This window comes from Acyrthosiphon pisum, chromosome A3 (genome assembly GCF_005508785.2).
Source record: "Acyrthosiphon pisum isolate AL4f chromosome A3, pea_aphid_22Mar2018_4r6ur, whole genome shotgun sequence".
Classification (NCBI taxonomy): Eukaryota; Metazoa; Arthropoda; class Insecta; order Hemiptera; family Aphididae; genus Acyrthosiphon; species Acyrthosiphon pisum.
The window spans coordinates 35,235,304-35,249,082 of NC_042496.1; the positions used below are offsets into that span (position 1 = coordinate 35,235,304).

The following is a 13,779-nucleotide window of genomic DNA, read 5'->3' on the forward strand; positions in this document are numbered from 1 at the left end:
AACATTATCAACTAACATAATGTGATATTCCATATTTTTATACCAATTATAAATTGTAATCGCGAGCCTCATAAAATCGCCCGTTCCCCCATTAAGGTTAGTTTCGAGTAATCATATCGCAAATAATATATGTTTTAATAAACAATATGTAGGTAAACTATTCTATTATTCATGTTCAACAATTTAACACAAAGGTTTAAAACGACATGTCAAACCTGTAGAACTCAACTCGAAGTGAAACATATATAACCGCGAGTGTCGCCGATATGAGACATTAAGAAAATATAACAATATAATATACCCGATAAACTGAGCCAAATCATGAGACCACAAATTAAATCGAAGTGGTACAGTTTTTAAAACAGACAGCTTTGTATAAACTTATTGACAATCAATAAACGAAAACTACCTAATGTTAAATATAAAATATTGCATATAGATTTGTCATATACTTTACATACAGCCAAAGTCCGGCTAAGTGCATTATTTTTTTGGACGCTCTGGGACAATTTTCAGCGTTTTCAGGTAATTTTATTGGTTTTTAGTACACATCTAAAAATATTATACAAGATTGTAGTGTAAAATGGTAAACTCGAACTATTATAAAAATAAATATTCTTATTATAACTTTAACAGTTTTTAGGTATTTTCCATTCATACAAAAATTTGTCAATTGTGTACTATTATTATATGAATGAAAAAACTTCTTTAACTATCTTCAGTGGTTATTGGATGTGGTACGTATTACCAAACAATTAATAAAAATTAGGTACCTAGTTGGTTAGTAGAAAATTTATCGCGAACGCATTTATTTCCAAAAACTAGTAAGTATACTGTTTATTTATTGAGCATGACAAAGTTTGGTATTTTGTTTTTGTATTATTATTTTTTTCTTTTATTGGTTAAACTTCAGCTACACAGGTAATTAACTTTAACATGAGTATTACTTTTATACATTCTGTTATAAGTTATTGTACATTTCAATTTTTTTTAAATATAAAATTATGTTTTAATAGTTTGAAATGGACCAATCGCTTCGTACAGGTTGTCAGGGATGTTGAAGTCTTTCCTAGCTTCGTTGAAGTTTGGGCAGTGGATGATGATATGTTTGATGGAGTAGTTTGTATTGCATGTTGGGTATAGGGGTGGATCTGTCTTTGCCATAAGGTGTCCGTGTGTGAGTTTCGTGTTGCCAATTCTTAGTCAATTAATAATTATCTCATTTTTTCTGTTTGGATCAGTGTATTTGGGCCAGAGTTCAACAGAGTGCTTAATTTATCCTAATTTATTTTCCGTGGTCGTGTTCTACAAATAAATGTAGTAAGTATTTGTTTATATTTCTTTTTATGTCTACGAGTGAAGAAAAGGGAATTATTTCACTGTCGGGACTATTAATCGCATTTCTAGCTGCTTTATCTGCTTTCTCGTTTCCCTTTATGTAGCAATGTCCTGGGGTCCATTTGAGTCTAATGTATTTGTTTGATTTGGAAAGAAGGTTAATTATTAGAGCCAATGGCTCAGTTAGTATTTGGATTGCAGATTAGCTAAGGCACTGAGTGAGGCAGAACATACATCTATTTGGTTTTGTATTATTGTTACCTAGCTAAGTTTAGAAAGTATAGAAGAACCTATTCACATGGTAGTTGTGTGCTTATACAACAAATGTTGGTCATTTTTAATGGGATTGTTGCGTTAAAAATTCATTTTTTATGGCATTTTTTTGTTATTTTTTAGAGTAGGTAGGTAGGTATCTATGTTTTGATGGTTTTTATAGGACTTTTATCCAGGTTCTTTACTCATGGCCAATAAAGTTATAATCATTGTTGTTGAAGAGTATTATAATTAAAATATAATATGAATAATAATAAAAAGAAGATATAAAACAAAAATGTATACTTATTATTAGGTATATGGATTATTTTATTATATTTATATATGTATTAGATATACCTCGTCTCCTAGTCACATGACAAATTTACGATTAGTGGAACCCATTTTAGTTTCATCAATTATTATTATAGAGTGAGATGTTCCAGCCATCATCAAATATATATAAAATAGGGTAGTAAATAAATAACAGATATTATAAAAGTACCTGTTTATTTCCTCATAGGTTTGTAGTTTAACTATAAAGTGAGTTGTATAATTTATAAGCCCATAAAATATTACGATTAAAAAATTCACATTTCTTCTTTTAAATTTGATGCATAAAATAACCCGATAAGATAACACATATTATAATGTTCTCACCTTTACATATTTTTATTACTAGTTAATTAACTCTTATATTAAAAAATACTAACTAATTAAAATTATTTCATCAATGTATTGTCTTATGCGTTTGTATAAGCTCGGGTTGAACATAATTTCAATAATATTAAGTAGTAATTAATAGGTGCGTAGATTGAGCCTCACTGGATCATAATATAAAAATATGTGTGTACGTGCAATAAACGTCAATGGATTGCGTAAATCGCGGACATCACATTTAGGGGAGGTAGAACATTCTTTTTCGTTTTATATTATGTGTTCCCAGTGGGTATGTCTACATAAGAGAGAATAATAATCAGCCGAAACAAGCTTTCAAACGTATTTGAATCCACAATATAAAGTTTGAATAGAGATATTCAACGGAAATAAATAACAAATCTACTTTTAAAATATTTACGTAAATATTCTGGACTCTGAATGTGAATTGATTGAAATGAATTATTTTCAAATCGAATTTCACAAATTTATTGAACAGAAAATAAAGTTGCCGAAGATGGAAAATACCAGTGAAATATCGCTTTGTATGTTATTATTATACCGGATGATACATTTAACATAAAACACTCATTATTTCAAAAACTATCGACGTTTTTGAAAATATTTTTTAAGTGTTTTGAAAAAACTTTTTTTTTATAAAAGTATATCATTATATTTTTATAACTCCTTATTCCGAAACAGAATATAATATTAACAAAAATTGTTGAGATACTTTGATATAGGTCAATGAAATTTGAATTTTGGATGGCTACATACTATATAGTTTGAGTCATAAGTTTTTCGAAGTTAATATGTTGGTCTACTATTCCTCTCATATTTACATTAAATACCTACTATTGTAACTAATAAATTGTTGTCCCGTATTTGACATTTCTAGATCAATATATTCCAAAAAATATTCTGCTCCAGAATATAAAATTAAAAATTCACGTAGAAAATGACTTAAAAATACTATGTAAATGAATGATATATTTGGAAAATTTTTAGTGTTTTGGATGTGGCGATAGTGCGCCTTACGTTAAATGTAACACCCCGTACATTACGATGGCGTCGTCGAAAACTCTGCGATAAAGGGAAATGCGTACACATTGCGTACCTATGATATATAAATATACATATATAGACAAATCACATACACGTGTATAAGATTATGTCCATACGCCGAAGACGACCTCGTTGCCAATTTGCGGTGAACGCAGACAAAGAGAGAAAATTACAAGAAAAAAAGAAATTTAAAATTATATAACATATAATATTGTATGACGTTTTGGTTGGCGTGCGCGACGTCGACCCCGTTGTGGTGGCGTCTCTGCAGATGAAAACTTTTCGGGGTGGCAAAAAAATTGTTAAGCGAAAAGACGCTCGTTCGGTGTATACACACACACACACACACACACACATATAAATATATATGATTTCGAGCCGTTTTGAACGGTGTGTGATTATGTAAATTTCCGCACAGCCGAAACCCTCGACAAAAAGGTCACCAGTAAAATAAACAAGGCCGCGACACAATCCTGCACGTTTATATATATATATAATATAATATTACGGTCTGCTGCAGCTCGATATAAATTATTCTTATCATATCTCTTATATATTATTTTTCTTTATTTCGTTCTACTTCCCGGCAAAACTTAATATACGGACCACGACTGCCAACGACGCAAAAAGTACAACTGAAAGAAGAAGAAGAACAACAACAACAACATCGCGTAAAGCGCGCGTTAAAAAAAATAATAATTTATCATAAGCACTCAGAATACAATATATATACACCAGGTGATTCATTAAACGCAAGACACTCATTATTTCAAAAACTATTAACGTTTTTAAAAAATATTTTTTTATATAATTTTAAGTTGTTAAAAAAAATTATATTTTATACTGTTTTTTAAATTCTTTAGGTACTTACTTTTTTAATGACAGCATACGTTTTTAATTTCTTATTCCAAAGCATAATATTTTTTGGAATACTTTGACTTATACAAATCAAATTTTGGACGAGTAATTCATGAGTTATAACTTATAAGTTATAAGTATTTTAAATTTAATTGAGCAGTGTGGAGGGGTTACAGGGAATCCTGCAAAATTTCGATCCACCTTGTCCATTCGTCAAAATGTTAAATACTTATAATAAATAAACTAATTGTTTGAAATTAGATTTCTATACAACGGAATACTCCGAATTATATTATGCTGCTTCAGAATATGAAATTAAATGTGTGCGCTGTAATTTAAAAATAATAATAATTTAAAAAAAAACTGTTTCGTAATGACTAAGAATTAGGTAAAATAAATTTTATCGAAACATAAGAGTTTTCATAAATAATGATTAATGTGGGTCTCTCATTATGTGGACCACTCATAAGCGTGCGCACGGGGTAGTCATGGTAGGCACTTGACTACTCTGCGAACTCCCACCGGCCCCCCTCAATATTAAATATTATTATTATGATAATTGATTGCCAACCATAAAATACTTTTTTACTACCTACGGTAAATTTAGTTAAATGAGGTTACCCCATCCAAATTAGTTTTTATAACTTAGGCGTGAATATGAATATTATAATATATACGTAATATGTGCGTGTGTTATTGTTTTATATACTTATGTATATGACTACCCTGCTAGAAATTCTGCGCACGCTTATGGGACCACTCTGTATACATACACAGAAACCGTCTACGTGAGTTTTTACAACCGCTTCATTATGTTAATATAGTATGATATTATATTGTTCAGGCGAAATTTTTCGTTTTTAAACTGTCGCTACTTTATAATATTTAAAGCCACAATCACGCGCGTGTCAATCACTGACAATGCCTATACATGACGGATTTATAAACACCGCTAAATAATATGATTAACTTGTAACTACACAGTGGGCAATAAATTATTAACATGACTTATAAGTGTTTGGGGAATCAATGTGTGCAGATAGACATTTATACAGTACTTATAATAAATTCACGAACGGAATTCTCTTTTATTATTTAATAATTTTGGGTTTTAGAATTTCAAAGTTTATAATATTTTATTTATTTAAATTTAAATAGTTCAGTTCCATGTACAATATATTTTTAATAGTACAAGTTCAAATGTTAACAGTAATAAAATGATAATATTATAATACAATAATAATGTCTATGAGATCCTTGATGAATTCAAAAACTATCATAAAGTATACGCCGATGCCTCCAAGTCATACGGAGGGGTTGAAATCGTAATCGTATTCGAAAATATAAAACTCAACATTCAATAAAATATATGTAGTATTTTGTCTAGATAACACTTAGGTATATTAGAAAAATGTATACAAATCATAAAATATCAATACATTCGTATCAATTATATACTGGAATGTTCAAATCATTATATCCTCTATATATTTTAAATCTATTGTCATGGACTATTATCTTGAGTTCACAAGTTTAAAAACTCAAGAAGTACAGGACAAATTGTCATTTAAACACGTAAAACTTTTCAATTTACAATAAAAAGTGTGGTTCTCATTTAAAAAAATCAATTTTATCACTACAGAAGACTCCTTGAATGAAAAAAAAATCTAAATAATTTAAAATACCGTCTTTATGTACAACGAAAAATTTAAAAATCATAATTTGAATAATTGTATACCTAATGTACTAAAATAAAAAAAATACGGGAGTGACTATGCTTGTTGAATCAATCTGTATAATCTTTATATAGATAACAATTTATAATACCTATAGTAACCATTTCGTTTATACATTTAGCTAATAATTGTATTATTCAATAATATTTAAATACAGTAAGAAGATACATAGGTATATCTTACCTACCCGGTATCAGGAATAGATTTTTATTAATAGGTACTTGAAAGCGTTTACCAGATGTTATGATATTACATACCTATATCTTATCGGATAACGGTTTTAAAATAAAGAAAACAATATCAGTTTGAATATATTGTACAAGTTTTATAATAAAATCAGTTAAAAAAAATATATTTTTAATATTTCTAATCATTAAAAATATGTTGCAGGTACCATCATGGGATTATATAGAAGCCCATTTCTACTCAAATTTTTATCGACATTTTAAAAAAATCGGCAAGAGAAGGAAGTCTTTATAGCGTTAGTAATTGAATTATGTCATAATAACGACTTATAGATTTTATGATGAAAAACGTTTGTGACGTAATAATAATAATTGAAGCGTATTCCGTTTGACATTATACGCTGGGAACGAGAGGAAATCAACGAATTATAGGTATCTTTACAACTTAAACTGCAATCACGTCCGATTTCCTACCGAAAACAAAGATACCGTGTGGGATCTTTCTCCTCATATTCCAAAAATAGCGACTAAAGACATATACATACATATGTAGATAAAAACACATCGTTGTTAAGCTATATAATATATTAATACATTCCTCGCTTCGTTGGAATCCATAAAAATGTTTACGACACGAAAACGATTCCAAGCAGCCTGCAGTACCTATGATGTTTTATATATTTTTTTTACGTGCCCGGCGTTTGTTTGAAATAAAACAAAATACATTTATATATACAATAAATAAAACAAACGGTAATTGGACGCCTATGGTATGACTAAACATAATATAATATATATATATATATATATGTTCACGACGGAAAGTTGAAAAGCAAAGTACGTTGCGATTTAGTTGTGGGGGACGGGCCAAGGACGAATGTACATGCGGACGACCTTGGGCGTTTAATGAGACAAAATGCGTTTTATTTTCAGGGTGGTTTTTTTTTATTTATTTATTTTTTAATAACATCGTTACACGACGTTTCTCCCTCTCACCCTCCCGTGCGACCTGCGATGCTCATTACACCCAGCTGCAACCGGTGGTGGTGACGTAATATACAACGACGTTTCAATGGTGGTTCCAAAATGTCACCCTGCCGTATAGACGTATAGTAGCCCTGACACGAGATAATAATATAATAGTAATAATATTCCGTCAAAGTAGTACGATATTATATAGTGTACGAAACAATAATGATTTGTATGATCTTTATATTTTAATGTATGCAATCGCTCGAAATAAGTTCGTGTGTACGTTCAATATAAATTATGATAAATATAATGTTATAAATTTATAATAATTTATCAGATTCTATACGATATAATATTATTATAATACAACGTACACTTTATATCTAATACGACGATAAAGAGACCGTCCGGAGCGATTATTTATTATATAATATTATATTCACAATCCCCCCCAACACGTGACCTACAAATTAATAATGCTATGAGCATATTATGATATCCTAATAAGACATGTCACGACATACACGAATAATAAAATGTAAATAATAACAGCTTAAATAGCATAACAATATTATTATTATGCGATCGAAAACGGCGACGGATCGGTGTTGTTCGCGTGTTGTGCGAATTACGATCGAATATAACCGTACAATACGTGTCGTTGGCGCCAAGTGAAGGGTGTTAGGGAATTTCATGCGGGTGCGGTGGGTTGAAAGGTGGGGATCGTCGTATTTACCGATACGCCACTTAATTCCATACAATATTAAGGTCGTATATTATACTATATAGTAGCTATTTTTGCAAGCCTTATTATTATTTTTATTATTCATTGGCGAGAAAAAAAAACTTTATCGTTTATACTGTAATAATATTACAATGTTGTTACACTAAAGAATAATACTATATACACCGCGTATATTCTGTAGCACAAAGTTGAGATCGTTCTCAAAGAGACGGCCGAATACAGATAAGTTTTTAGGAAACTGACAACTTTTACAATATTATATTATTGTAACCGTGAGACGTAAGGTTTTATAAACAGCCACAAATTTCGTAAAACAAAACAGACAAACTTGTAAACAATTGAAATTATCAGTTGTTCTACTCTCGAAACTCAAAACAATAGAACTTTTCATAAAAGTATTTTATAATCTCTCTCCATCGATTTATCACTTTTTATTCACTGCATAATATATTATGTCTACTGCATGTACCTACTACAACAGCGATCAACAAAACAACTAAAAGTAACTGCGGTATAACGTATAACATTTGAAAGTTATCAAAAAGCTCAATCAATAAACATGTGTAAAAATAGAACACTAGGTGGGCCGGAGAAGAAAGCTCTGCCATAATCCCTTCTGTCAAATCCACCCCGAGAGAGATTTGTGAATTGAATACGTATAATTATACGTATATTATAATAGTATATTACATATATAATATATATGTAATATATATGTAATATACTATTATATTATATTGTATATTATACAATATAATATAATGTAATTTAGGTAATAATGTAAATTAATAGCCAATATAATTTCATTAAATATACAAAATATTAATAGACGATATTGTCAATACTTATGCATCAATAGACAATATACAGGGAATGTTGTAAAAATTAAATATTTCGTTAGTGCATTTACAACAATGACTATGAAATTACCTTAACGCATTTAAATACTGCTAAGACAATATTGATGATTTCAATGATTATTGACAGTCAACAAATAAATAAACTAGCTGATCCCGCGCACCTCGTTGACGGTAAAAAATGACAACTCTTAAAAAAATTATGATTGTTCAACTCCTTTTGGGAATAGCTCGCTACAGTAAATGCAACTCAGCCTCCTTGGTAGTCAATCCGACTACGTTGGATCGCGAACCTTGGTAGGCAATGAGTGATAACTTAAAGTTTACTAGGTTTAGAAGAAAAGAGTCGTCGACTTCAAGAGAAAAGAGTTGTTGACAGTAATTTTACAAGCTTTTAAAGAATTCATTCTTAAGTTCTCTTGATATAATATTAGATAATATATATACCTACATCAATCACGATTAAATGGAATAATTATTCAATTATGAGACATGCGTTTTATATCGTTATAATATACGAAAACAATATTTTACACTTAGATATAATGTGCGTTTATGCGACACTATATTATACTTATATACAATAATAGTATGGCGTTCAACGTTTCAGCGGTGTCTAATTTCGTGTGCGAATAATATTTATTATTTCACATTCAGTTTTTCTCGTATATTTAGTGTGAAAAGGTGTTATTATAGTAAGTATTTTTTTTTTTTTTGATGAAAAAAAATTCATTTTTACAAAAGCTTTTTATCGTAGTGAGCTTTTGCTGGATTTGCTTACACCGTGCAAACAGGTTATTCATTTCAATATTATTAATTTTCTATTATACAAATCAGAATAATATTATATTATTGAAAATATACTGTGCACGGTATTATTTAATCAGAGTCACCGTATAATTTTGTCGTTAAAAAAATGCCCTTTTCAAATACACCTCCTACCGACTGGCCGACTATTGCGCGTGTGTCTGTGTGGCGTGCGTGTCGGTGTGTTGTATAAACATAATTATATTATAAATATCATACGAAATGCCGAACGCAGCAACGAGACGTCCCCAGGCGAACGTGTATTATATTATATTATTATTATTATTATTATCATTGTATAGGTAAGTGTGTGTGAGATATTATTATTGTTACAATGGAAAACGACAGAGTAAATGTTTTTAAATATTCAAAAACCTCTTCAAACCGCCTGGGCGGAGGGTCGTGTGTGCATGTGTGGTGCGCTCACGACGATTTGGAACGGTAATATAAAAACGGGGAAAAAACCAACATCCGTTACACGGGCAATAGTATTTTTCGCGGGCACACATACACACTTTGAATGGACTATATTATTATTATTATGTAGGTATATAACGCGTACGTACAAAAATAATAGTTATTATATATATGTATAATACAACAACGACGTACGAAGTCGGTGCAGGCATGGTTAAACCCATATTTCCGCCGTTTTTATTGTTCTTCGATATACAACTACTACAACTGCACTCAGCGGGCGTTAAATAAAAGCGTAGGTTTTCCGACCAGCGTCTCTGTACGATGATGATAATAATAATAATAATAATAATATACACGCATACTGCAGTCACATATAACTATAATATTAACGTGCATTGGTCCGTTAGGATTTGGGTAGGTTTTCATCGGCGTAAAGTTTATCGAAATTGGTATACACCGTGTTATATTTTAGTGAATAAGAAGAAAACTTCACTCTGAAGTGTTGTAACTTTTATAAATGATTAAAAATACTACCTACCTACCTATACTGAATTAAAACGTTCACTGACGGTTGGGAAGGCTTTACCTCCTCAAAAGTTGTCCAAGCCTATCTTGTAATATTATTTTCCTCATAATAATAATATTATACTGTCCAAATTATAAAATTAATATTGTATAATATGTATTTAGAATATTTGCTTGGTAATATAGATATTTTGACTGACAAACATTCCTTATTTTCTTATTGTACTTATTGTAGGGGAAGCTGTCGTTATTTAAAAATTAAATTATAAAATATCGAGAGCTTGCATTAGAGAACCGTTTTAAATTCAATAAATTCAATAAATCATTGTAGATTGTATTTATACGAGAAAACAATTCCAAGCAAAGGAGATGTACAATTATTTGAGTCTAAAACACTTATCAAATAAAATACCTATGGTCTTTTCAATATTCTTAGACCTTTGTAAATTGTTATTATTTGCATTTAAAGTAATTATTCACCCCCCCCCCCCCCCCAATATAGTTTTTTTTGTTGTAAAATTATACTTTTTTCCGTTTTATCAAAAATTATTATTTAATATTTATTATTTGTGGTAGTGACCAGTGATCATTTTATACGTTTGAAGGGAGCTAATTACTCGGATTGTACGTTTGAGAAGAGAGTACACCTCTCAGGAACAACTAATTTTGGCCAATATGGTGACCGCTATGTACATCTTCACGTGATTATTGTGATATCTGATGGACAGCTTTGACAGGTAGGTGACTATATATGACGGACATGGGATAATATATACTATAATGCGATGCGTTGACTTTGACGTACCTACGTTTAGTACAACGACAAAAGTCGTACCGTTGACGGTGAATTTTCATGGTGGGTGGATGAGGGTGGTCGGGTATATAAGACGCAGAAGGTAATTTACCGACTATTATTATGGAATGTGGCGAACTGTGTAAGTACAACATGACAGAGTGTTATCATTATTACAATAATATTATTATGTTGACCGGTCAACGCCAGTCTGAACTGAAGGCTGGGTGGGGTTGGACGAGTGGTTTTATGGATTTCAAACGTAATCTCTGGCTGAGCGACCAACAAACATTTAACCTATACCACGGTCTGGGTATATTACGTTATTAATATTGTACCTATACCCATAAGAATTATTAAAGCGGTAAATTAACCCCCAAAAGTTAAGATCGGCCCAACTCTGGAAATTTACCGGTAGTTTGTGGTTAATGAACGATACCGTGATTAAGACCTCCAGTGTCCGACTTAGGGAGAGACTGCAATGCACGGGCCTTCAATTTTGAATTTTTTTTTTAGACAAAAATTTGGGAATACATTTTCTAACTACCTAGGTATAGTGTGAATTATGATCGAAAAAAATAAATAAGAAATTAACCACCGCCGCTTATCCTAAACTGTTACATGGACTCAGTTTTATCACTATACTTCAATACTTCCGACTCAATTTAATGAAGTACTAAATTCAAACTTTTCTTTTTTAATACCATCTTCATTAATCATTATTATAAAACACCAAAGAACATAGTATAATTAATGCATCATAAATAATAATATGTACTACTTATATTGTATAGGTAGTTATAAATAGATTTTTTTTTTAAAGCGGCCTCCAATATTAGTGTTTACTGCACCCTGGCCTCCCAAGTCTTAGATCCGGCACAGATTACAACGTGGCCAATCAGGATACAATAAAAGACACACGACACAGAAGTGAATGCCAAGTCGCAACTTTAAGGATCTCAGCCGCCCGTAGATCGCTGACCCACCCTTCCCACTTTGTCCGGATATCAAGGGACGACACAATAACAACAACAACAACAATAACAAAATGATCGTCATGACGTGTACTCACGCGGCGTGCGCGTCCGGCGGCGCCATCGGCGCCATAAAGGCGACGCAGGCCACAAGCCATGCCGTCGTGGTCACCGTGTGCGCGGCGCGGCCGGTCATCGCGGCTCGGGCGTGGCGGCGTGGTCGTCGTAGCAGCAGCAGCACGCCGTCACCATCGCCGCCGCCGCCGCCTTAACCGTCTTCGGCGTCGTCCTCGTCCTCGTCTTCAGCAGCAGCCCGCCGGTGAGCCGTCAAGCGGACGCGTAGAAGGACGTCGTCGTCTGTGTTGTCGGTGTGGGCGAGTTACATAATGGTCGAACGGAAAATCAGAAATAAGAAACCAGACCGGAAAAATACAATTTATGATAACAAAGGCGTCTTGCGTGCGTGTTTTGGGTCGACTTTTAAGGATTAGATGATTAAAGATTTCTAGGAAAAATAGCAAAAACCAATTCGACGAGTGTGGCGAATTTTACGTGACGGCGGCAACGGCTATTACAACATTAGCGACAACAACAACAACAGTGGTCGTGTGCGCGTCGTGGTCCGCCGTGCGTTGTCTCCGGTGCGAACGTTCCCGGAGATCTCCGGGCATTCGAGCAGTGCTTACCCCCAAGCAGCTGCTTGGTGGCGGCGGCGTACGGCGACGCCCGCCCCGCCACAGGGGTGCCGCCCGGCGCGCACCGCCGCGGAATACGCGAAATACGGCACAAGCGCGGCGGCGGCCACCGTTCGGCGCGCCGGGCACGCCGCCGCCGTATTGATTCAACGGGCCGACCTCTCCTGCCGCCACTGCCCGCGCGTTGTCGTTAAACTTCTCTCGGCCCGCGAGCACTGTACACACACACACACACACACACACACACTCTCCGGCGCGTCTCCGTCGACCAAAATCTCTAAACGTAAACGACACAAGTACCCTCTCCCCCACCCCCAACGCAAAACCGAAGAAATACGACATAATAATACATGGTGGATCCACCTGAAAGCATGTTCATCCCATCTCATAAAAATTTTCCTCCTGTAAAGAATTTATTCAAATTCTGATTTTTGAAATTTAAAGTAAAACAATTTAAGCACACTTTAGGACCATTGTGTTATTATTATTATTATTATTTTCATACAATCGGGTTTTTCACACTATTTTAGGAGTGGCCTGCGATAGCGGCAGCAACTTATTTTAACCATAGTAGGTAACCTTCTTTGGGTAGGTACTGTAAGCAATTAGGAACCAGATGAATTTTTTGAAAACATTAATTTATCATTGCTATTAAAACTTGAAAGAGTAGTTCAAGAGTTTTTTTTTACATATAAGGTCCTAAGAATATAAATTCTTAAAAATTGTTATATAGAACTATAAAATATATGTAATATTTATTCTACTACTTATTGTAGATTAAAATTAATTACTACATACTAGGTATAATTTTGGTTACCGAATAACCTATTTACGTGGAACCTTAGCTATAGAAGTTGAACATTTTATAAGTTTTGAGCCACAAAATTATTTTAGAATTTA

General features: G+C 32.7%; 1 protein-coding gene across 4 annotated transcripts in view; it reads right to left on the reverse strand.

Annotated features, from left to right (window-relative positions):
• Positions 1-12,877, reverse strand: part of LOC100160775 (gamma-aminobutyric acid receptor subunit beta) — a 66,376-nt gene extending 53,499 nt beyond the window's left edge. For 2 of the 4 annotated variants that reach the window (XM_008184789.3, XM_001947090.5), the window contains exon 1: positions 12,283-12,876. In XM_008184789.3, coding sequence (XP_008183011.1) covers positions 12,283-12,380 — 98 coding nt within the window. In that variant the 5' untranslated portion in view covers positions 12,381-12,876. Of the gene's footprint in view, positions 1-12,282 lie in introns of all 4 variants that reach the window. The other 2 variants (XM_003244409.4, XM_008184788.3) reach the window with 2 other exon arrangements.
• Positions 12,878-13,779: the final 902 nt, after the last annotated feature.